The following is a 22,042-nucleotide window of genomic DNA, read 5'->3' on the forward strand; positions in this document are numbered from 1 at the left end:
AGGCATGAAAGCCAGCTGGATTACTTTGGGCCATTTTCTCTCAGTCCAACTGATCTCATATGATACTTCTTGCTGTGGGGAAAATAGGAAGATGGAGGAATAGCAGGTATGTTGGTGGCTATGAGTTATTTATGATTATAATAAAGGTGGGGAATGAATGAATGAATGAATGAATGAATGAATGAATGAATGAATGAATGAATGAATGATACAATATAGTACAGTATACTTCACAAAGCTAAAAGGGGGGAAAGGCAAAGGACATTTAGACTTGCAAGACTCTTGTTACTGTAAGCCTCGGTGGCACAGTGGTTAGAGTGCAGTACTGCAGGCTATTTTTGCTGACTGCCGGCTGCCTGCAATTTGGCAGTTCAAATCTCACCAGGCTCAAAATTGACTCAGTCAGTTGACTGCTGAGGTCGGTAAAATGAGGACCCAGATGGTTGGGGGCAATATGCTGACTCTGTAAGCCGCTTAAAGAGGGCTATAAAGCACTGTGACGTGGTATATAAATCTAAGTGCTATTGGTACTATAACATTTTATAAAAGTTATTTTTGCATGCATAGCTTTGATTTCTTATTCTGGTTTACTTCAGAGGGCTGACTTATACCATCAATCACATTATCCTTCTGGAGTGGCTATAAGGTTTGGGAGTGGGGGGGGGGAGCATCCTTTTTTGAGGGGTTCTCCTCCATTCTCCACTTTGGTATGTCAAAGAGGACCTTTTCCTGGTGGTTAAACCAAGCTACGAAATTATTTCTCTCAGGATATGCATTTGTTTCTTGCCTTGTCCATTTTCAGAGAATATATTTTTGTCCAATTTTCATTTCTTAATTAATTTTAATGTTATGTTATTGTTTTTTTCCTTTTTAAAATTATTTCTCTTTAATAGTAAAACAGGATACATTTTCAATGAATGAACAGGCTTGTCTTTGGCTTCTGCTGTTTTGTCCTGTGAGAGTGAGAAGCCCAACTAATCAGAACAGAACATGCAACTCAACTAGAAGATTGCCCAACTGCCAGTACTCATAAGACTGGAACTGCAGCAAAGAGCTCATAAAAACGTATTTCGGTGGAATGAGGCAGGATAGATGGAAGGATATGTAACCCAAGAGCAATGCCAGGAGATAGGGCCAATACACTTGCATTTTATCTATTTTATAACACTTCTGGGATTCTTTTGGACCGAAAGGCAGGATCAGCCTCAAGTAAACAAGGACCCTGCTGGATCCTAATAAAGTTCCAATAAACTCAGCATCCTGTTTCCCTGAGCCACATATGTTTCTATAAAGCCTTTCCTCTTAATGTACCACAGGACATAGTCTTTTAGGGATAACCGCCAACGAACATAAAAGGTTTCATAACCAATTTATATTCCGCAGATTACTGTTCTTCATTTAAACGTTTCCAATTATTATTATTTATTTGACAGGTTTATATCCCATCTTCATCCAAGAACTGAACACAGCGTTCATAGCACTTCCAAGTTTTCCAACAGCAAGTCTTCATGGTACTCAAAGACAGTGATTGACGCAGGGTCACCTGGTAAACTCCCCTATCCAAAGGTAGATGCGAAACTGGGTTTCCCCAATTGTAATCCAATATCTTAACATTCACTCTATACTGATTCTCCTCTTTTGGCAGTGAAATCCTGCTCTAATTTGGGCTTTCTACCAGAGGTTTCCAGCATAATTCTGAAGAACTATGTCATACCCAAGCCCAAAATTGCCCCACTGAAACCAGTAGGGTTCAATCCTATATTTCCTCATACCTGGCGGACAGACTCTTGCTAAACTAAAGCTATAACTTTCTAACTTACTAGGTATAGCCTGGGAGATTCTAGGGTGTGGCTACCATGCATTTCTCCCCCCCCCCCAAATCCTCCACCAGCTGAGGACTGTACAGTATCTTGACCTGGGTGTTTCTCTTGTAAGATTTACTGCCTCGTCCCTGAAAAAGTGTTGCCGAAACTCTCCTCCACTGGTACACATCACATCCATCACAAACAGCCTCACCTATCATATTTGTATGACCGCTCATCTCACAAGAGCATGAATCATGGGCGTTGTACATCAATGTGCTCCAATAATGCCACAACAGCCCCACAAACTTGCAATGGAAAAGCAAGCAACCTAAATACTTTAAAAAAAGCTTAAATTCTAAAGAGCCAACAGCCAACAGAAGGCACCAAAATCACTGCACAACACCTTGCAACGTATGACTTACAGCTGGCATAGAAGAGCACTGCTGTGTGGTTGGTCTCTGCCAGAATTGAGAGGAAGGATTCTTCTGTCAGGGTATGGATGTGTTTCAGGGGGAGTTCACGCTTCCGATCTCTGACGGCTGATTCCACCACCTCATCATCCTGAATTTCTGAAAAGCAGATGCACATTCTAATTTACAAGAGGGACGGAGTGGAGAAAAGGTGCTTATATTATCATTGGTCTGAATACACCCCGAGGGGGAAAAAATGGCGTAGGAAATGGAAAATGGAACTGTCTTCTTGGCAGCCATCACTTGCTTCAGGTTTTGTAGGTTTCTTAGTACGAAATTCGTAATCTACTTCCTCCCAAACTGCCTCCTGTTCTTCCCCATCACAATCATTGCCTCTTCACTTGCCCCTTCCTTCTTGAGGTTGGGGTTGCCTGGATATTGTTGAACTTAACTCCCAGCATCCCTTATGTCAAGGTACTGAGGATTTAATAGCTGCCAGCTTATGTAAAGTTGTAAGATGTAATCAGTAAGCTAATGCAATGTGGCTGATTTATTGCAGCGATGGTATTGCCTCTTTAAGACTCTGGTGGGGTCCACACAAGTCATTTACTGTTTTAAGAGGAGTCTATATATAGGTGGCAATTAGAGGGATTTTCTCTCTCTCAGCGTGTATTCAGTTCTCTCCTTGTGTCTGTAGTGAATGGTAAGGGATTTTATCTCCTGCACGTGTTTGCCTGTATGTATTTGTAGATAAATCACTGTTGTCTTAAGGCTGTGTGTGCTGTGTTATTGCTCCTGGGTTTATCACATAATACTAGTCAAGCTGCCAAAACTCTGACAACTAGCCCTCCTCCTAGGGAACAGTAGTTCAACTCTATGATTTGGGCCTAGCAGGAAAAGGCAACACAAATGGGCAAGACTGCTCCTTGTCCCTGCTTCTGTCGCCACTTGATTATTCAAAGAGATCTTCCAAAAAAAGGGGGGTCACAAAAACAAGAAGAAAAAGAATGGCAACTTTTGGGGAACAGCAATAGGATTCCTCTGAATTCGGGCAAGTAGAGCAATGCCAATCTCTGACTTTTAACTTTTGGTCAGCCAAGCTAAAAAGAGGCCACTGGACTTTCGTCAGCAAAATCAGAGGCAAAAGACTGCCCAGTAGGAAAGCCTCTTTAAGACTATCGCAAAAGAAAGGATGTCGCTCAAAGAATAGTCAAGAATTATTAAAAAGGAGGAATATCAGAAGAGATCATGAGTTGATTGCCTTCCCTCTTGCTAAAATTTTGAGAATCCAGTTGGGCTACTTAAGAGGGACAAAAGAGCCTCCACAATCTTTTGGGATAAGCAAGCCTATAGGATATATGCTTAAAAATAATGACTGTCTGGGGAAAGGCTTTGTAGACACAAAATGACCCTGTCATAAAATGTCCATTTTCTACAAGGCAATCTGCTGAATTTGCTCCCGAACATCCTTCTTCCCTGCAGGAGATTATGAACCCAGAGTAAAAAAACCAACAACATATTTTTGCACTACTGATGGGTACCTTTACTAACAAAGTCACTTATCATGTTTATTTTCATCTCCAAGCCCTATGAAGAATTCAAGGGAATTCTGGGGAATAAATGATTTGGAAATTGCTTTCCAGCAAGGGCACTGCCACTGCTGGTGGCCTCTGATGCCAGTATCGGCCCTGGTTAGCTTTTAGCAACCAGCCAAGATTGGTTATATGCTGCCCTCTAGCTGGGCCAATATACAATAATATGTAGAAAACAGGTGACTGTAAAACAATTGTGCAAATAATTTGCTTATCTCTGGTGAATATGGAATCCATGCAGGCTAGCAGGAAAGATTTTTTTTGTCAAAACTAGCATTTGGAGTATGCTAGTTCAACTATCAAGCTATAGAAGGATGGCAATGATAGGTGTTGCCAATGAAGGAGAGTACTTGTAGCTGAAGGTTGAAATGAGGGATCCCTGGTGCTCTCTGAGCTTGGCTGTTTTCTTGCAGATGCTTCAATACCCAAACTAGGTAACATCATCAGTGCTAGCAGATGACATCAGATGATCTTTAATATGCAGATGATATACCTAGTTTGGGTAATGAAACATCTTCAAGAAAACAACCTTATCAGAGGACACCAAAGACCCCCTCAATGAAATGTATATCAGACAATGAGAAGAATGGGTTTTTTAACCATTCTTTTAATTGGAAAGCAAAGAAACAAATTTGTGAAAACTTAACAGGTCAAAGACATTTCTGAGGAATCTTAATTACCTTGTTCATTGTTCTCATTCTCCACTCCCTCCTCTTCCTCCTCCTCTTCATAAACCTCTTCTGCCTTATCATCCAGACTAGGATTGCTCTGCTCGCCATTTCTCACCAATGCTACGATTTCATCGGCATCTTTCAATGTGAGGTATTTAACGGGCATATCCTGCAGAAATGCAAATATCCAAAAATGTGGCCCAAAATAGGACAGTCCAGATTTCAACTGGTAACTCAATTGTTCAGCACACCACACACTCAGAAGGGCACTGAAGTAAGGCATGGAAATCACTATAGTCCTTATAAACAAATGGGGTTTCCATTATTGAATATTGATCTTCAGATCAAATCTCCATCTCTCAGATGCATTTTGACTGACATCGTTAAAAGCTGTCTGGAAATATTCCAAGGTTATCATCGCCAATAAAAAATACATTACTGTTATACCGTGACCCGTCAAAAGCGCGTTCCACAAAAGCGCGGTCGACGAAATCGCGTATGTGACGTCATCACAACGCGACGAAAAAGATCGAAAAATTGAAATAAAAATTAAATTACAGCAAGCCGATTCACATAAAGGTAAGCGTTAGGTTAAGGGTTAGGGTTAGGGTTAGGTTAAGGGTTAGGGTTAGGATTAGAGCATTAGTGTTACGTTTAGCGTTAGGTTAAGGGTTAGCATTAGGTTTTTCGTTACGTTAAGGGTTAGGTTTAGGGTTAGGTTTAGGGTTAGGTTAAGGGTTAGGTTTAGGGTTAGGTTTAGGGTTAGGTTTGGGGGGGTTAGGGGAAGGTTTTAGCTTTATTTTTACATTTTTCGATCTTTTTCGATCTTTTTCGTCGCGCTGTGATGACGTCACATACGTGCTTTCGTCGACCGCGATTTTGTCATCCGCGGTTTTGTGGTAGAACCCTGTTATACACTCTATAACACAGAACAGCTAAAGCAGCAAATTGTATGTGCATAATTCTGGAAGTAATCAGGAGCATTTCCTTTCCCGCAGACAAGCCTAGGATTGCACAATAAATTAAGAAGTCAGTCCAAAATAACAACTATGACCACTTACCTCCTCAACTGTCTTGATAGCCACATTATATCGGGAAGAAACATCCAGACCAACAGAATTCCTTTGAAGATATAAGAATTTAAGTTATGAATTACAGTAGAGAATTTGATTTTTGTAATAGTTTCAGAGAGATAAGTGAAAAATGTTGTATTCAGACCACAGGTTTGTGTTCAAATTATTCAAAACTTCTCTGTATAAAAACAAATGAAAACACTCCATGAAAAACAATTAGCATCTCAGAGAGATTAAATGAAACATATTTTGCCCCCATGTGCTGAGCCGCAGTGGCACAGTGGTTAGAATGCAGTACTGCAGGATACTTCTGCTGATCACCAGCTGCCTGCAATTTGGCAGTTTGAATCCCACCAGGCTCAAGGTTGACTCAGCCTTCCATTCTTCCAAGGTGGGTAAAATGAGGACCCAGATTGTTGGGGGCAATAGACTGACACTGTAAACCGCTTAGAGAGGGCTGAAAAAGCACTGTAAAGTGATATATAAATCTAAGTGCTATTGCTATTATCCATTTTTATAGATATAAGGGAGAAAGTGATGGTCTTATCTACAAATGCAACCAAAGTATTAACCAGTCTGTTAAAATTCATGAAATTCAGCTTCTTTTTGCCCTAATTAGGCATAGAAGCATAGAGGTGAAAGGGACTTTGGAAGTCTTTGAGTCCATATCCCTGTCCAAGGCAGGAGTCCTCTTACCATCCCAGACAAATGGTTGTCCAATGTTTTCTTGAAGACCTTCAGCAATGGAGCACCCGCAGCTATGGGAGGCAAGCTGTTCTATTGATTAACTGTTTCCAATGTCAAGAAATTTATCCTTAGTTCCAGGTTGGATCTCCCTTTGATGAGCTTCCAGCTATTGCTCCTTATCCTACCCTCAGGTGCTTTGGAGAATAAGTCAACCCCCTCTTCTCTGTGAAAACCCTTTAAGTTATTTTGCTTGACTGTCTCTCTCAATCCACTTGTCCTTAATCTCTAATTTCTCTCATTTATCCAAATGTTCTTTCACTGTGACAAATTTCCTCTTGGGTCTGAGACCAAATTCTCATGAGTCCAGGTACACCTCCAGTGCCTTTGGTTCTGCCAACAGTATTCCCAACAAAACTCTTAGCAAACTATATGGAAGCTCCCTCCTTGGCTATTACACATGTATGCAGAGATAGCAAAAGGTACCCAGCCACAGACTTCATTGGGAATTCCAGTCATGGCATCCAGGGTTATCTGCTTTATAAAAAGGATTGTTTCATATTGCTTTTACTTGCTTCCTTCGAGCAGTGTTTGGGGATCAAATTGCACATTAGACAGACAACTGCATATACATAATAGAGCACAAGAAAATATTAACATTAGTAAAACACCGGTGTGAAAGTCACAGAATCACATGGAAGAAGAAGCTGAAACTTTCTCTTCTTTGGGTTCAGATGCCTATTTACCACCATCCCTACATCCTTCCTTGCATGAATTATTGTGGAATGATCATATTAATTATTTTGCTTTGATTTAAAGCCAAGCAAAATAAAGTTTACTGTGTGTCCTGACCCTTCCCATTACTTTTGGAAAGATGGTTCCAGCAAAGTCTTATGCCTGCCATTACACACACACACAAACACACCAAGATATATGACCTCTCACTAAATTGAAATTAGAAAGAAAAGCAGATGTGGATTCTGCCCAGTGCAGCTACGTTTATATATCTTTTAGGTTCCTTACAAAACAACCCATTTTGCCAAAGTTTTGTAAATTAAAGTTTAAAAAGCTGTACTGTAGCGCCACCTGGTATTTCTTGCCATATTGCAGCTAGCCTTCCATGGGCAAGTTCTGCCATCCCAGAAGTGGGATGCAACTCCAGCAGTCTTGGGACGTCATGGTAAGGGGTGCTGGAAGTTGTAGCTCAACAACTTCTGGCCAGTTATAAATCCACATGATGTTAGAATTATTTCACAAGCAGAAGCCACAGAGGCCCAAATGGTATGAGTGCACATTTCAATACAAACTTTTCTTTTCTTATAGCAAATATTCAGAGGTTTAAAGGCTTTTGATCATATAACCAATGGTTAGTGAAGACTGACAGCCGCAAATAAAATTTCAATAAGCTAATGGTTTGAATAATAGCTCATTCTCCTCTCCCGGCTTAACTGCAAACTGATCAAATTATGAAAGATAAGCAAGTATATTCAGCTCTTGCAGAATTCATCTCTTATTTATTTCAGCAGGGTTCTCATGTTGGGAACTCATGCTTGCTCTTTCCTATCTGCCCTGACAAGATCTTGCATTGTTTAATCACAGGAATGAGCATTACTGCAGGAATACCTGCCCACCTCTAGCCTGTTTCAGTCAACTCAATCCTATTGGCTAGGAATGAGAACTACAATCAAACATTTCATGCAGACATCCGTTTGGGAAGGGATGCAATTAAGATTCAGGCACCCCAGTTAATTTCTTAAGCCTTTTTTTAGCCTTGGCAACTTTAAGATGTGTAGATTCTGAGAGTTGAAGTTCACACAACTTAAAAGTTGCTAAGGTTGAGAAACATTGTCCAAAGCAAAAGGATAGGCTTCAACCTTAGACCAGAGGTGGGTTCCTACCAGTTCGCACCTATTCGGTAGAACCGGTTCGTCAAATCTACCGAACCGGTTAGAAGAGGTTCCACCAGTGGACCTGGAAAGCAGGCCACGCCTACAGAAGAGGTTCCAAAAAATTTTGAAACCCACCACTGGTTCTTGGATATGATTATTCTACACTATCATGCTCATATTTATAAAAGTCAGTGCCTCTGTGAAAGGTAAGGATGACTACTGCGTTTGTGGTACAATCAGAACATTGCGTGTGTTGAAGTTGTTTTAACGCAAACCAAAAATGCCTTTTAAAAAACAAGTTGACATCATATTCTGATGCATGCTGGTACTGTGTGTGAGGTAATTTAAGGTGGTTCTGACAAGTGTCGTCAGCATCTTCATATCCGGTCACATGGGCGGCAAGCCACTCCCATCCGGTCACATGGGCAGCAAGCCATTCCCACAAAGGAGGCCACACCCACAGAGTAGGTTCGAACAATTTTTGAAACCCACCACTGCCTTAGACCCTGTGCTAAATCTTCCTAGGGATATCTTTGGAGGTTGGAAAAGTTGGGGGTCAAAACTATCAAGGTGGGCAGTCACAATCAAAGCTCAAATTCTTATTACATGCGTGTGGGATGCACCACATGGACATAAACTGTCTCCCCCTTTTAATGAGGAGCTTCAACTGGAGCTTCAATTTAATTGGTGCTTCAATTATGCAGTAGCATTTGCCTGAGTCCATCATGGACGCAAGTCTATGGAGATATGGAGATGGTTATCTCAAAGGTACATTTTCAAAAGGCAACTGGACTTCGTTTTCCCTTAAAGATGTTTCACTTCTCATCCAAGAGCTGCTTCCATTTTAGAAGAAACTTCTTCCATTTTGGAAGAAGCTTCTTTGCATGCATTTTAGATGAGAAGCAAAACGTCTTCGAGGTAAAACAAAGTCCAGTTACTTTTTGAGAATGCTTTGGGATAACCATGACGTGCACGATTGAAAATCTCCATAGACATGCCTCCATGATTTTTGGGGCCCCATGCAGATGCCCCTGACACTTGCTGTGAATCTTTGGAAATTTCCAACCTCAAGAATTACACTGAGATAAGAACAATGGTGAGATAAGTTCTCCCCTCTCTTCTGCCTCCCCACTTTTTAATTCCAAAGGACCTTGACAAAAGGAGAAGTCCTGCTTTCCCCAGCAACTGCCAGGCTACAGATTCAGCAATCCTCTTGTCCGCTTCCAGGGTCTCTTCCTGGCTCAGAATGAAAATCAGAGGTAGGCCAAGCTGGAGATGAGTAGTTGAAATCTTTTCGGGATCTTCTGCAACCTCCACCTGGAGAAGAAACACCAGCATAAAAGATCAGCTGAGTGGCACTGCAGGGGGACCATCAAATAGATATGACACAGAAGAAAAATAAATGGGCAGGACAAACTCCACCACAATAGCAGTGCTTTTTATGTGGATAGTTTCTAATAAGTATCTTCCCTTGCCAAGACTTTTTTTTCCTGAGAAGTTCTGTCAGCTGCCTTGAGTCACCATGTGTGAATAGGCAGTGTTGTCAATTCATAAATAAATAAATAAATAAATAAATAAATAAATAAATAAATAAATAAATAATAGATACTGTATTATTTTGGACCTTGGTGCTGCTAGACATTGATGTGGCCAAAATATGATTTTATTCCACTATTTAAAGAAAATGGTAGAAATTTTTAGCATATAGGCTGAGTGTCCGGGTTCCAAATAGCATCCAACATGGTTGTTAAGTGAATCTGGTTTCCCATTGACTTTGCTTGTCAGAAGGTCTCCAGAGGTGATCACATGACCCCGGGACATTGCAACCATCATAAATATGAAACAGTAGCCAAACACCCAAATTTTGATCATATAATCACAGGGATGCTGCAATGGTCATAAGCGTGAAAAATAGTCATAAGTCCCTTTTTTTAGTTTTGTTGTAACTTTGAATGGTCACTAAATGAAGTGTGTGTATCTATATCTATCTATCTATCTAATCCAGGGGTCAGCAACCCGCGGCTCTGGAGCTGCATGTGGCTCTTTCATCCCTCTGCTGCGGCTCCCTGTTGCTGGTCGGCTCCACAATCGATAGGGCTTTCGGTTAGGACAAGTAGAGGAAAAAGGATGCCATGCTAGGATGAGATTCTATGATGGAGGAACCGGACTTCCAGTCAGCAGAGGAAAAGGGACACCACACCAGGAGGAGACTCTATGGTGGGGAACTGGACTTCCGGTTGGCTCCAGAATTGAACGGGGGGGGGGGGGAGCTTCCATTTAGGACCTTTGTGGCTCTTTGCGTGTTTAAGGTTGCCAACCCCTGATCTAATCTATCTAATCTATTTTATCATCCTATCTACCTACCTATTTATCTATTGAATAAATAAAGGGAGAGTATACAGCCTTGTCTCATTCCTTTGCCCACCTGGAACCAATCTAGCTTGCCATGTTCTGTCCATACCATGGCTTCCTAACCTGTATATAAGTTTTGCAGGTGGACAGTGAGATATTCTGGGATTCCTATTTTTGGAAGCACATTCGATAGCTTGATGCGATCGACACAATTGAAAGTCTTTTTATAATCAATAAAGCACTTACTGATTTCTTTTAGGTATTTTTTCACTTTCTCAATTATCCGGCATGTATTAGCCATAATAATGTCAATTTAGGGAATGAATAATTATACTTTAAGGCATCATGAGTATTATTTCAGATGATGATAAGCTCTTATTTCTTCTTCTTACTTATACTTTCCCTCTTGGCATAGTACCTTTGTCATTGGGAAGGGATTATGTTCATTCACTTAGAAGATCAGCTAATTATAAGCAATTAAAATATTATTTATCAGTAATTGGGAAAGATTGTGATGAGGTTGAGAAAGAATTAGGAAGAATGCCAGCCATTAAGTTCAAAGATGAAATGGGGTGAATTAGTAGTTTATCTCAATCCAATTTGCTATTACTTAGGGAAAGACTGAAATTGAAACAAGGGACTGGAACAGTGATGGCGAAACATTTTCGTCTCTAGTGCCAAAAGCACGCACTATCGCGGGCACTCACATGCCCACCCCGTAATTTAATGCCCCCCCCCGCACTGTGACCCCTGCGCATGCGCATGTGGCACCACCATCCCCTTTCTTGAAGCCTGGGAAAGGCGAAAACGGCCTCTCCCACCTCCCCAGAGGTCCTCTGGAGGCCAGAAATGACTCATTTTCTGACTTCCGGTGGGCCCAGTAGGTCCGCTTTTCACTCTCCTCAGGCTCCAGAGGCTTTCTAGGAGCCTAGGGAGGGTGAAAAACGGCCCAACTTGCAAACCGGAAGTTTGGGAATGGACTTCTGGGTTGCCCATTGGGCTGTTTTTCTCCCTCTGGAGGCTTCAGGTGGCTTCCCTGAAGCCTCTGGAGGGCGAAAAATAGCCGAACACACAAACCGAAAGTTCGGGCACGGATTTCAGGTTTGCGCATTGGGTGGCTTTTCGCCCTCTGGAGTCTTCAGGTGGCTTCCCTGAAGCCTCCGTAGGGCAAAAAACGGCCAAAAATCAAGGCTGAAAATCAGATGGCCAGCGGGTGTATGTGCGCTGGAGCTGACAGGGCAATGCCTCGCATGCCCTCAGAAATGGCTCCGCGTGTTCACCATTACGGGACTAGAGGTTCCTATTGCAGTTTGCATTGTGGGAGCTTCCCCCCCGTCCTTCTACAAGAATGAAATATTTTGGGAAATATTAAAAGGGCAGAATATTCTATTTCCCTAAAGGAGAAATGGAGAAACATGCTCTTAAAGACAGAAAGCAGCTCCAAAGTCTTTCTTAATAGCCCACAGCAGATGCCAGCACTTAAAGAGATATAGAGTTTATTGAAAGAAGAAAACGAGTATCTAGATAGCTCTATCCATAAGCAAAGCAAACCCTGCAGGCAGAAATTCGTTTAAGACAGGATATTTCGAAATTGCTTGCAGCAAAGTTTGACAGCTAGCAAAATCAGAGTGATAGGATTAAAAGCAGCTCCTCACCCGAGATCCAACACAGGACGAAAGCCATCAGCCACAATAGGAATTGCCCAGCCTCTTCATTGCACCACCCCCAGAACAGTTAAAACTTCAAAGTCACCGGAAACCTATAAAGATCCATCCACTCAGTCAACTCTTCGTTCAGCTGACCCAGAACTGCGCACTGTCTTTGTGGTTCTGTTCAATGAACCAACTTCCCAATCAGCCTCCATGTTATTTCCAGCTGCTTTTTCTCCCAGCTTGAAACTGAACCAGATGGATTTTTCTTTCCATGGCCTAATTCTGCTTTCTACCTCAAATCATGGCATTTTAGAAGCCTGTCTTTCTTGCTTCCTTGATCATGCCTTGCTATGAGAGATCAGATAATAACATTTCATGCACAGATAGCGTAAAACATCATTTGTTTCTGCTCAGTGATAAAATCAACAAAGCTCCTTTTCTATGTATAACCACAGAATAATTGTCACAATGACAACCGGTGCTTTGTTTTGCTTTCCTCAGCTTCAAAACACTAGGAACGATGTAGGCAAGAGCATATATTTATTTACTTCTATACCTGCAATATGGGCTAAAAACAACTGCAGCGTAGTCCTTGACATACGACCATAATGGAGCCTGCCCGTTATGATCGTATATCGTCATGATTGTAAAGCACATCAGTCAAGTGGCCGACACCATTTTATTACCTTGTGCTCAGTGGTCATTCAGCAGACACGACAGTCATAAAATGAGCACAGCAGTTGTTAAGCAAACCCATGGTTCGCTCTGGGGCACCTTTGCTAAAAATTGGAAGTAACTTCCAGTTCTGGCCAAAACCATCATAAAATACAGTCCCACAACCACGAAATGCTGCAAATGTCCAAAAATGTGGCCATATTACTGAGTGCCCAAAGCACTGTCACTTAACCACAGGGAGCGCTGTGGCCTGTCAGCCGCTGGCCCCTCCAGCAGCTGAATCAGAGGAGGAGGAGGAGGAGGAAGAGGAGGAGGAGGAGGAGGAGGAGGAGGAGGAGGAGGAGGAGGAGGAGGAGGAGGAGGAGGAGGAGGAGGAGGAGAAGGCGTGGAAATCAGGGTCAGCATCAAGGCAACCTGAGAGCTCAGAGGGGGAAGAGGGAGTGGAGCTGACAAAGAGAGAGAGAGAGACAGAGGAGGAGTCTGGGCCATCCGTCAGCCCTCAGATGGAGAGTCAACAGCCCCCAGGTCTGGAAGTGGCTGATGAGGAAGAAGACGAACAGCTGGGCCCAATGTCTGATGTGTGGATGCGCAGAATGCAGAAGAGAGGAGAGCAGTGGAAATCCGTGGGCTGATCCCTGGGAAGAGCCACCGCTGCTAGTGAAGCCCCACCATCTAGGGATAAAATGCAGGGGGCAGAGATGAATAAATGTGGCAGATAGCTAGCTATTCATCTTCCAGCCGGCTGGACCTTTTAGCCTGCGGTGAGAAACGGGGCTGCCGGCAGTCCTAATTAAAAAAATCTTTGCGTTCACTTCAGAGGGTTTGTCGTATTTGGGGAGCTGGGTCAGAACAGGGGTGGGGAAGGTACCTGTCATAATCGGATTGTAACTTCAAATACCTGAGAGACCGCCTCCTGCCGATTACCTCCCATAGACCAATCAGATCTCACAGGTTAGGTCTCCTCTGGATTCCATCCGCCAGCCAATGTTGGCTGGCGACCCCCCGGGGGAGAGCCTTCTCTGTTGCAGCTCCAGCCCTCTTGAATGATCTCCCTGTCGAGATCCGGACCCTTACGACCCTCCTGGCTTTCCACAAAGCCACCAAGTCCTGGCTGCTCCAGCAGGCCGGGGGGGCTGTGAAACATCCAGCCCCGCGGAAATTGTGAATGATGCGGTTTTTTTTTTTAAAGTGTTGTCTTTGTCTAGTCTTCCCCCTTCCCTTGTCTATTGTGAGCTGCCCGGAGTCCTTCGGGAGTGGGCGGCATACAAAACAAATAAATAAAAATGGTCAGTAAGTGCCCAGTTGTAAGTTGAGGACTACCTGTACTGTGTTGCACATACTTTCAATTTCCTTTTTCTTAAAAAAGAAAAGAAAAAAAGAAACAAATAGGATCTTCTCCAGTTCCTTCAACATTTGCCGTGATTCCACTAGCCCCACCTGATGCAATTCTGCCCTGATATACTTTGAAGGGAATTCTGAGCACAAGAGGAACGTCAGAAAGGAGTCGTGGCTGTTCACCTACCACCAGAGGTTCCCCCATCAGCTTCAGGAACTTGTGGATGCTTAACGTAGTCAATGGCTCTTCCATCAGAGTCCTGCGGCATGGCTGTTCAGGATCCATGGCCACTTTACAGTGGCAAAAGAAGAGTTTTGAAGACGGCACCTCTGGCTCGTCACTGCTGGAAGTAGAAAAACACAAACCCCAAAATGAGCTGGCTTTGTTTGACACATCCCAACCCCTGGCTACGCTATGTACAGGATGGAAGGCAAACAAAAAATAAGCCTTCTATCATACATGAAGGGTCATTTTTGACACCTGGTCCAAATAGCTACCTGTATCAAAGCCTCAACTCCTTAATTCAGCGGCCCCTTTTGAGCACCAGGGACCGGTTCTGTGGAGAGAGGGTTTTTTGCGGACAGGAGGGGGAGTGATTTCATGTGCTGCCTGCATCCCGTGGATGGGGCTTCACTTGTTTGAGCAGTTTCTGGCAACCCCAGACGGGTGCCAGTCCACGGATTAATTGACACCCACATTTTTAACAGATCCACAAAACTGGAGCCCAGTTACTTCCTGTCACTCCCTTCTTAGCATCGCTGCCTTTACTTAGTTGGTGCTCTAAATCCAGCCATGGCAGTAACCAAAGCAGAAATCATTGCATCTTAAGAGGATGAAGCTATCATCTTCATTGGTCAGTGGGTGTGACATTTAATGTTAGCCGGAAGACTTTGGTTTGATGCAGTTGGGCTCTTATACTCTTAGAGAAATGCATACCGAATGCTCTTCAGAACTGCCACTTCAGTAGTTAAGGCAAACTTCACTGAGCCATAAACAAATGCAGCCTCCATGAAGACTCGGTGCTCTAGAAAGAGAAAATATTTATTCACCAATTCCTCTAGATGACTAAATCTTGTCTTTCTGACTCCCCTTTCCTTTTCATCCAGAAATGTACAGCCTTTGGATGTCTGAGCCTTTTCAAAAACAGCCACTGCTTAGTGGTTTTTTAAACTTAGAAAAAACAATATTGAGCATTAGGGATGCAATAGAAACTGCAATTTACAGATTAACAGAGTTGGAAGGAGTTGGGATCTTGTAGGTTATCTAGTCCAATCCCCTGCCCAAGCAGGAGACCCTACACCATTTCTGACAAATGGCAGTCCAATCTCTTCTTGAAAGTCCCAAGCGATGAAGCTCCCACAACTTCCGAAGGCAAGTTGTTCCCTTGGTTGATTGTTTTGCATTTAATTTCATTCAAATTTGAAATTAACTTTGGAGGGTGTTTTTTAGAACTCTGAGGTAGTCCTCGATTCAAGACCACAATTGAGCCCAAACCCTTTGTTGCTAAGTTTGTTAACTGAGTTTTGCCCCATTTTATAACCTCTCTTGCCATAGTTATTAAGTAAATCACTACAGTTGTTAAGTTAGTAACAAGATTGTTAAGTGAATCTGGCTTCCCATTGACTTTGCTTGTCAGAAGGTGTCCAGAAGTGATCACATGATCCTGGGACACCGCAACCGTCATAAATATGAGTCAGTTGCCAAGTGTCTGTATTTTGAGCAGATGACCATGGAGATGCTACAACAGTCTCAAGTGTGAAAAATGGTCATAAGTCACTTTTCCAGTTCTGTTGTAACTTCAAACAGTCACTAAATGAACTATTGTAAGGCGAGGACTACCTGTACTCCAGAAATGAAACACCTCTATTTTTTATTGTAAAGTTCCATTAACAGAATCTTGCAGGTCCAAAGGCACTTCTCCCCTCCTTTCCTTTTACTCTCTAGGCAGGATTTCTTCTGAAATGCTTCCCACACACCCCCTCCTCCTTCTCTGGGCTAAAATACCTTTTAAGCACCTGTTGTTCAGTCTGTGGCTCTTCCTTCTGTCACCCAAGATCATTCCCACATACCATTACAGATCTTCAGTGCACCACTCCAAAGGCCAAGTCTACTCCTTTGGGTGGAAAACTTTACAAACTCACTCCTGTCCTAAACCAACTTAATCCTGGCTTTGCAAACTCCAGGCAAAATCTACTGATGTCAAAAGCTATTCGTTTTCATGGCGTGTACAAACAGACATAATGTGTATCGTTTACCTTTCATTTATCTACATACTAGCTGCTAACCCGGCGTTTCCCCGAGTATTTATTTAGAGGGGGAAAATATCCGGATCAAACGTAATTTCTAATGTTGGATTTTCCCCCTTACCAGAGGGAGCCCCCTTGTGGAGTACTGTGAAGCCATTACCATGGCAACTCCACTGTGCTATACAGTAGAAGCCATTTTACAGCAGTATAGTAGGAGCCATTTTAAGGCACAATAGGCTGTATCTTAACAGAACACACATCCTGAGGGGTGTTACGGATGTCTTACTCACACAGTATTTATTTTCCCAGAGAGTAAGTCATCTGTGTACCAAGTTTGGTTGAAATTGCTTGAGGCGTTCCAGAGTTATGCTGGAACATACATACACACACACACACACACACACACACACACACACACAAGCACACATAGAGAGAGATTACACAGTTCAAAATACAAGAGAAAACTATTAAGACAGCACTAAAAATAGAAAACATTTAGCAGTATAGTGGCATGTTAGTTCAAAGCAAAACATATCACAAAAGCAGCAGCCCACAAATGATAGAAAGCTTTGGGAATGGATACCAGAGCAGTAGGATTACCTGCTGTCCCAACTGCTTGCACATATGCGAAAGCAAGATCGGACTGACCCTTCAAAGAGTCTTCTAAACGCTGAAGGTCCATCAGTGTTGAAACATATTTCACTTCATTGAAGAGGAGAGCACTGGCAAGAAAACAGGATAACCAACATGTGAAGACCCTCAGCAATAAAACAACCACTTAAAACTCTTAAGTAGAAGGGTTTAAAAGAGGCCTATAACACAATGCCCATTATATTACTGTAATTTAACAAACATGCATATACTTCCTACTGATTGCTTTCCAGCTGGTTCCTTCTAAAAACAGCTAAATGAATTAGGGAACTTGGTATTAAAAGAAACCAAGTTGTGATCTACAAATCAGAATTTATGGCTCCTTATTCTGAGAAACTGACGAAAATAATGAACTGTAGCTTCAGATTCACTTTGCTAGACCATAAGTATGTGTGAATTCATTCAGGACCAGTGAGATCTACTCTGAGTTTGCTTGCTTCGGTGCCTTCAAGTTAGTATGGACTCCCAGATACCACTTGGAAAAGTCCTTGCAGTTTTCTTCAGATTTCAGAAGAGGTTTGCCATTGCCTTCTTCCTAGAGCTGAGAGGGAAGGATTGGCCCAAGATCATCCAGCTGCCTTCATGGTGAATGGACTAAAATTCTTGGTCTCCCAATGTTGGTGTTTTAACCACTTCACTGGCTCTCTTCACTTTGTTAGTAAGGCAGCATTCCAGTCCTTATTGACTCATTTTTACATAGAATGTAAAAAAAATAGTGGTACAACCAGGGGTGGGACTCTACTGGTTCGGACCAGTTTGGGCATACTGGTAGCTTTGAAGATCAGCTGAGAGTGAACCGGTTCACTCTGATCTTCAGGCAGGTCCATCCGCCTGCCCCTGCGCTATACTGACATATATTTCCTCTTTTTTTAGCCCTGCTGATAGGCACGGCAAAGCGAATTGCCGTGTCTCAGCTGTTTTACTCACCAGGGCTGCAGTACAAGATAAGTTGTTTAGCTTTGTTTAAACCCACTGTGCATGCAGGAGCGAAGCGAGCACGCATGTGCAAAGTGCACACTCAGCAAACCGGTTGTTAGACCAGTTGAATCACACCACTTGGGTACAACCCAACACTCCAATGGGTTCTGAACCCAGGCCATTGTGATTACTGGGCAGGAATTTGGCTCGTACATCACCACAGGGTGGCACCCAAAGAAAGGGTAATAAAGAACGCTAAAGAACTCAGCTTGGAACTTAAGATTGTCAGATGCCATTCTTGGTTTTCGGCCTGACAGACTGTAAACATTTCAATGAAATAAATCCAAGATCTTTAACCATCACGAGGTCAGATCTTCTGTCAGGGTTCCAAATAGCATCCAAAATTAAATCAAGGTCCGAGGCAAAGGATTCCTCAAAGTTCCAATTTATTAAGAGAGCCATGTTGGCACATCTGGGAAAACCCGAATCTGAAAGCCACCCAGTTAAAGTTCAAGATCTTGCCCCCACACCCACCAGTCCATCACATGGTTGAATCTTCCATTGCCATGCTGGCAGCTTCCACACATCCAGTTCTGGTCAGGTGCAGAGGTGGCAGAGACAAAGGATGACCTTGGCTTTCTAGAAAGAGTTTCATTATGGCTACATCCCACCTAACTCTGTACAATCCCCCCTTCCATTTTCTCACAATAGAAAATGCATAGTAGAATAATAGAAAAAGTGGCAAGCCAAAGATCCAAAAGAAAAGATGGCTGCAGGCCTAACATCTTCATAGCAAGCTCCTGCCAGAGACTCCTTGCTCTGTCATTTTTCTGTATCATTCCTAAAATCCTTCTCTCTTCTGGAGCTCTCTCTGGTCATGTCTCAGGAACCAGCTGAGAACAACTATCTGCTTTCCAGAAAAAATGAAAAGCAGCTCATTAGGAAAAAATTCCTGTAACATCGGGAAATACCCCAAACAAGAAAATTTTAACTGTTAATTAGTTTTAATATTTTTTAAATTGTATTTGTATTTAGCTTTGTTTGCTGCCTTGAATAAAGGCAGGATGTCTTCTCCTCCTCCTCTTCTCTTTCTCCTTTTACTATTTCAGGTTGTTGAGTGAGATATTCTTGTTCTTCTGGCAGCCCCAACTATTGTTATTTGCAGACAGGATGTATATTGAGAAAATAAAGGACAGAGAACTTACAAAAGTACATTTGCCACAATGGCATCCAAGCTGAACAAGGCATCTATGGCAAGTTCACGAACCAGCATACGGTCCCTGGAAAACAAGATAAACGCTTAAAGCCAGCTGGCCGCTTCTGCAAGGACAGTGAACACTGTCTACTCTATCACATGTTGCATCTTTGGGATGGTGGAAGTCAGACTTCTTTAGTTTCCACTGAGGGGTGACAGTGAGTCTTCAATATGCCCAGTAACATGCAAAATGGAAGCAAAGCTACTCAGTGCCATCTCAACGTGTGTTTCTGTTGCCTGGAGCAGTTGTATCAAAAGCTGTCAAGATGAAGATCTGGCCCCTGATCTTTCAAGAACCCTCAGAACCAGCCCTTTTCTCAAATGGTTGAGAAAAGTTGATCTGACCTGCTATAGATTCATGTGTCTGAAGGCTGAATGCCTATGGAGATTCTCAATCATCCAGGTTATGGTTGTCCCAAAGGTGCTTTTCTAGAAGTTCACATTCTGGACAGAGAGAACCCCTGGTTTGAAAGAGAGGTCAAAGAGACCATCTATGTTGAGACTGAACAACAGAGAAGGAAGGGTATAATTGCTACCTATCTATACCAGCAATGGCTCATGCCCCATATTTCCCTATCGTACCACAACCAATTACAGCAATCTATTTCATGTCGATTTTACCGAAGATGCCGTTGAAAAGGCACTATGCAACCTAAAACCATCTCTATCTATTGGCCCTGATGGATTATGTGCCTACTGCTTAAAAAAGCTCTCAACCACCATAGCAGAACCTCTTAGCATCATCTATGAAATATCCTTCAAAACCAGCTCCTTGCTTAACTTACAGTCACTAGCCGCAGTCATCCCTATCTTCAAAAAGGGTGACCCCAGCCTACTTGAATATTACAGACCAATCTCATTAGGTTGCATCACCTGCAGTCATGGAATCAATCATAGAACAATCCATTACCCTCTGCTTAGAGACAAATAACCTACACTCTAACAAGCAGTTTGGCTTCAGAAAAAAATCTGTCCTGCAATCTACAACTCTTACACTGTAAAAACATATGGACCTCACAACTTGACCAGGGTAAAGCAATAGTCACAATTTACATAAACTTCTGTAAAGCCTTTGATTCAGTAGTACACAACAAATTACTTCTAAAACTAAACTCTTATGGCATCTCTGGTTCCCTGCATAAGTGGATAGATGCGTTCCTAGCCGAGGTGGCGCAGTGGTTAGGGTGCAGTACTGCAGGCCACTTCAACTGACTGTTATCTGCAGTTCAGCAGTTCTAATCTCACCGGCTCAAGGTTGACTCAGCCTTCCATCCTTCTGAGGTGGGTGAAATGAGGACCCAGACTGTGGGGGCGATATGCTGACTCTGTAAACCGCTTAGAGAGGGCTGAAAGCCCTATGAAGCGGTATATATAAGTCTAACTGCTATTGCTATTGCTATCAAACAGGCAACAAGTAGTCAAAATAGGAAACACCCTATCAAACCCTGCACCTACCTGTTAACAGCGGTGTCCCTCAAAGTAGTGTTTTAGGACCCACACTCTTTATACTTTACATAAATGATCTTTGCAATCATAAGCAACTGCGTTCTTTTCACTGATGATGGAAAACTATTCAACCTCACCACCAATGCTGCCATCCTACAAAAAGACCTTGACTATGTGTCAGAATGGTCAAAAAATTGGCAACTCCTAATCTCAACCAACAAATGCTCTGTCTTACACATTGGCAGAAAAAAAAAATCAGAACACAAAATACAAGCTGAGTGAATATGACCTCGTACATGACACTGTCAAGGACCTTGGAGTACTCATCTCAAATGATCTAAGTGCCAGGGTTCACTGTAACAACATTGCCAAAAAGGCATTAAGAGTTGTTAACCTAATCTTGCGTAGCTTCTTCTCCGGTAATATTGAACTGCAAACTAGGGCACACAAAACTTTTGCTAGACCAATTCTTGAATACAGCTCATCTGTCTGGAACCCACATGGCATATCAGACATAAATACAATTGAACAAGTCCGGAGATATTTCATGAGAAGAGTTCTCCACTCCTCTGCTTGCAACAGCATACCTTATGCACCAGACATGAAATTTGGGTCTTAGACAACTTAGAAATTTGCAGTCTTTGATCCAACCTAAGCGTAGTACGTAAAATTATCTGCTACAATGTCTTACCCGTCAATGAATACTTCAGCTTCAACCACAACAACACAAGAACTCACTATAGATACAAACTTAAGGTAAACCGCTCCAAACTTGATTGCAGAAAGTACTAATGACCAAATGACTGCAAAGAATATAAATCCTTCTATTCCGCAGAACTGAAGGAGCTTCTCAGATGAGAAGCGAAATGTTTTCAAGGGGGGGAAAAACCAAGAAAGTCCAGTTGTCTTTTGGAAAAGCACCTTTGAGTCTGAGGGCTGAAGCTTGCAAGATGGGAAACAAAGAACCTAAGAGAAGACAAAATCATTATGTAAACACAGGACAGGCTGCTAGTGTCTCCAGGCTATGCTATTCAGTTAATATACCCCTTGATAAAACTACTTAAATTGGTGAGCCTCACCACATCTGATGGCATCGATGTTTGGTCTAGTTACAAAATCAATACTTCTCTTATTAGAACCAAATAGCTTTGAAATTCACTACTGGAATTCTAATGTTGGGAAGGGGGAAATGGCATGTTTTTATACACAGCGATCACAACCTAATGGTTTATTTAACGAAATGGGGCAGTGATGGCGAACCTTTTTTGGCTTGCGTGCCAAAAGCGGGGAGAGTGCAGGGGGCAGGTCGTGCAACACCCATAATGCAATGTGCAACCCCAGCGCACATGACCAGCAACACTGCCCTCATTTTTTGCATGATTTTTTT

The 22,042-nt window shown here is 42.5% G+C and overlaps 1 protein-coding gene across 1 annotated transcript in view; it reads right to left on the minus strand.

The window, feature by feature from the left end:
• The window catches only part of TXNDC16 (thioredoxin domain containing 16), a 62,041-nt gene that overhangs the window by 27,371 nt on the left and 12,628 nt on the right, over positions 1–22,042 (minus strand). The window contains exons 6-13 of the mRNA XM_087728447.1: positions 19,160–19,234; positions 16,986–17,107; positions 15,076–15,163; positions 14,326–14,482; positions 9,275–9,441; positions 5,540–5,600; positions 4,488–4,647; positions 2,228–2,374 (exon numbers count right to left, since the gene is read on the minus strand). Coding sequence (XP_087584573.1) covers positions 2,228–2,374; positions 4,488–4,647; positions 5,540–5,600; positions 9,275–9,441; positions 14,326–14,482; positions 15,076–15,163; positions 16,986–17,107; positions 19,160–19,234 — 977 coding nt within the window. The remainder of the gene's footprint in view (positions 1–2,227; positions 2,375–4,487; positions 4,648–5,539; positions 5,601–9,274; positions 9,442–14,325; positions 14,483–15,075; positions 15,164–16,985; positions 17,108–19,159; positions 19,235–22,042) is intronic.

Source organism: Thamnophis sirtalis, unplaced genomic scaffold (assembly GCF_051295495.1).
Source record: "Thamnophis sirtalis isolate CommonGarterSnake01/CBP01778 unplaced genomic scaffold, rThaSir2_p1.2 scaffold_1, whole genome shotgun sequence".
NCBI lineage: Eukaryota > Metazoa > Chordata > Lepidosauria > Squamata > Natricidae > Thamnophis > Thamnophis sirtalis.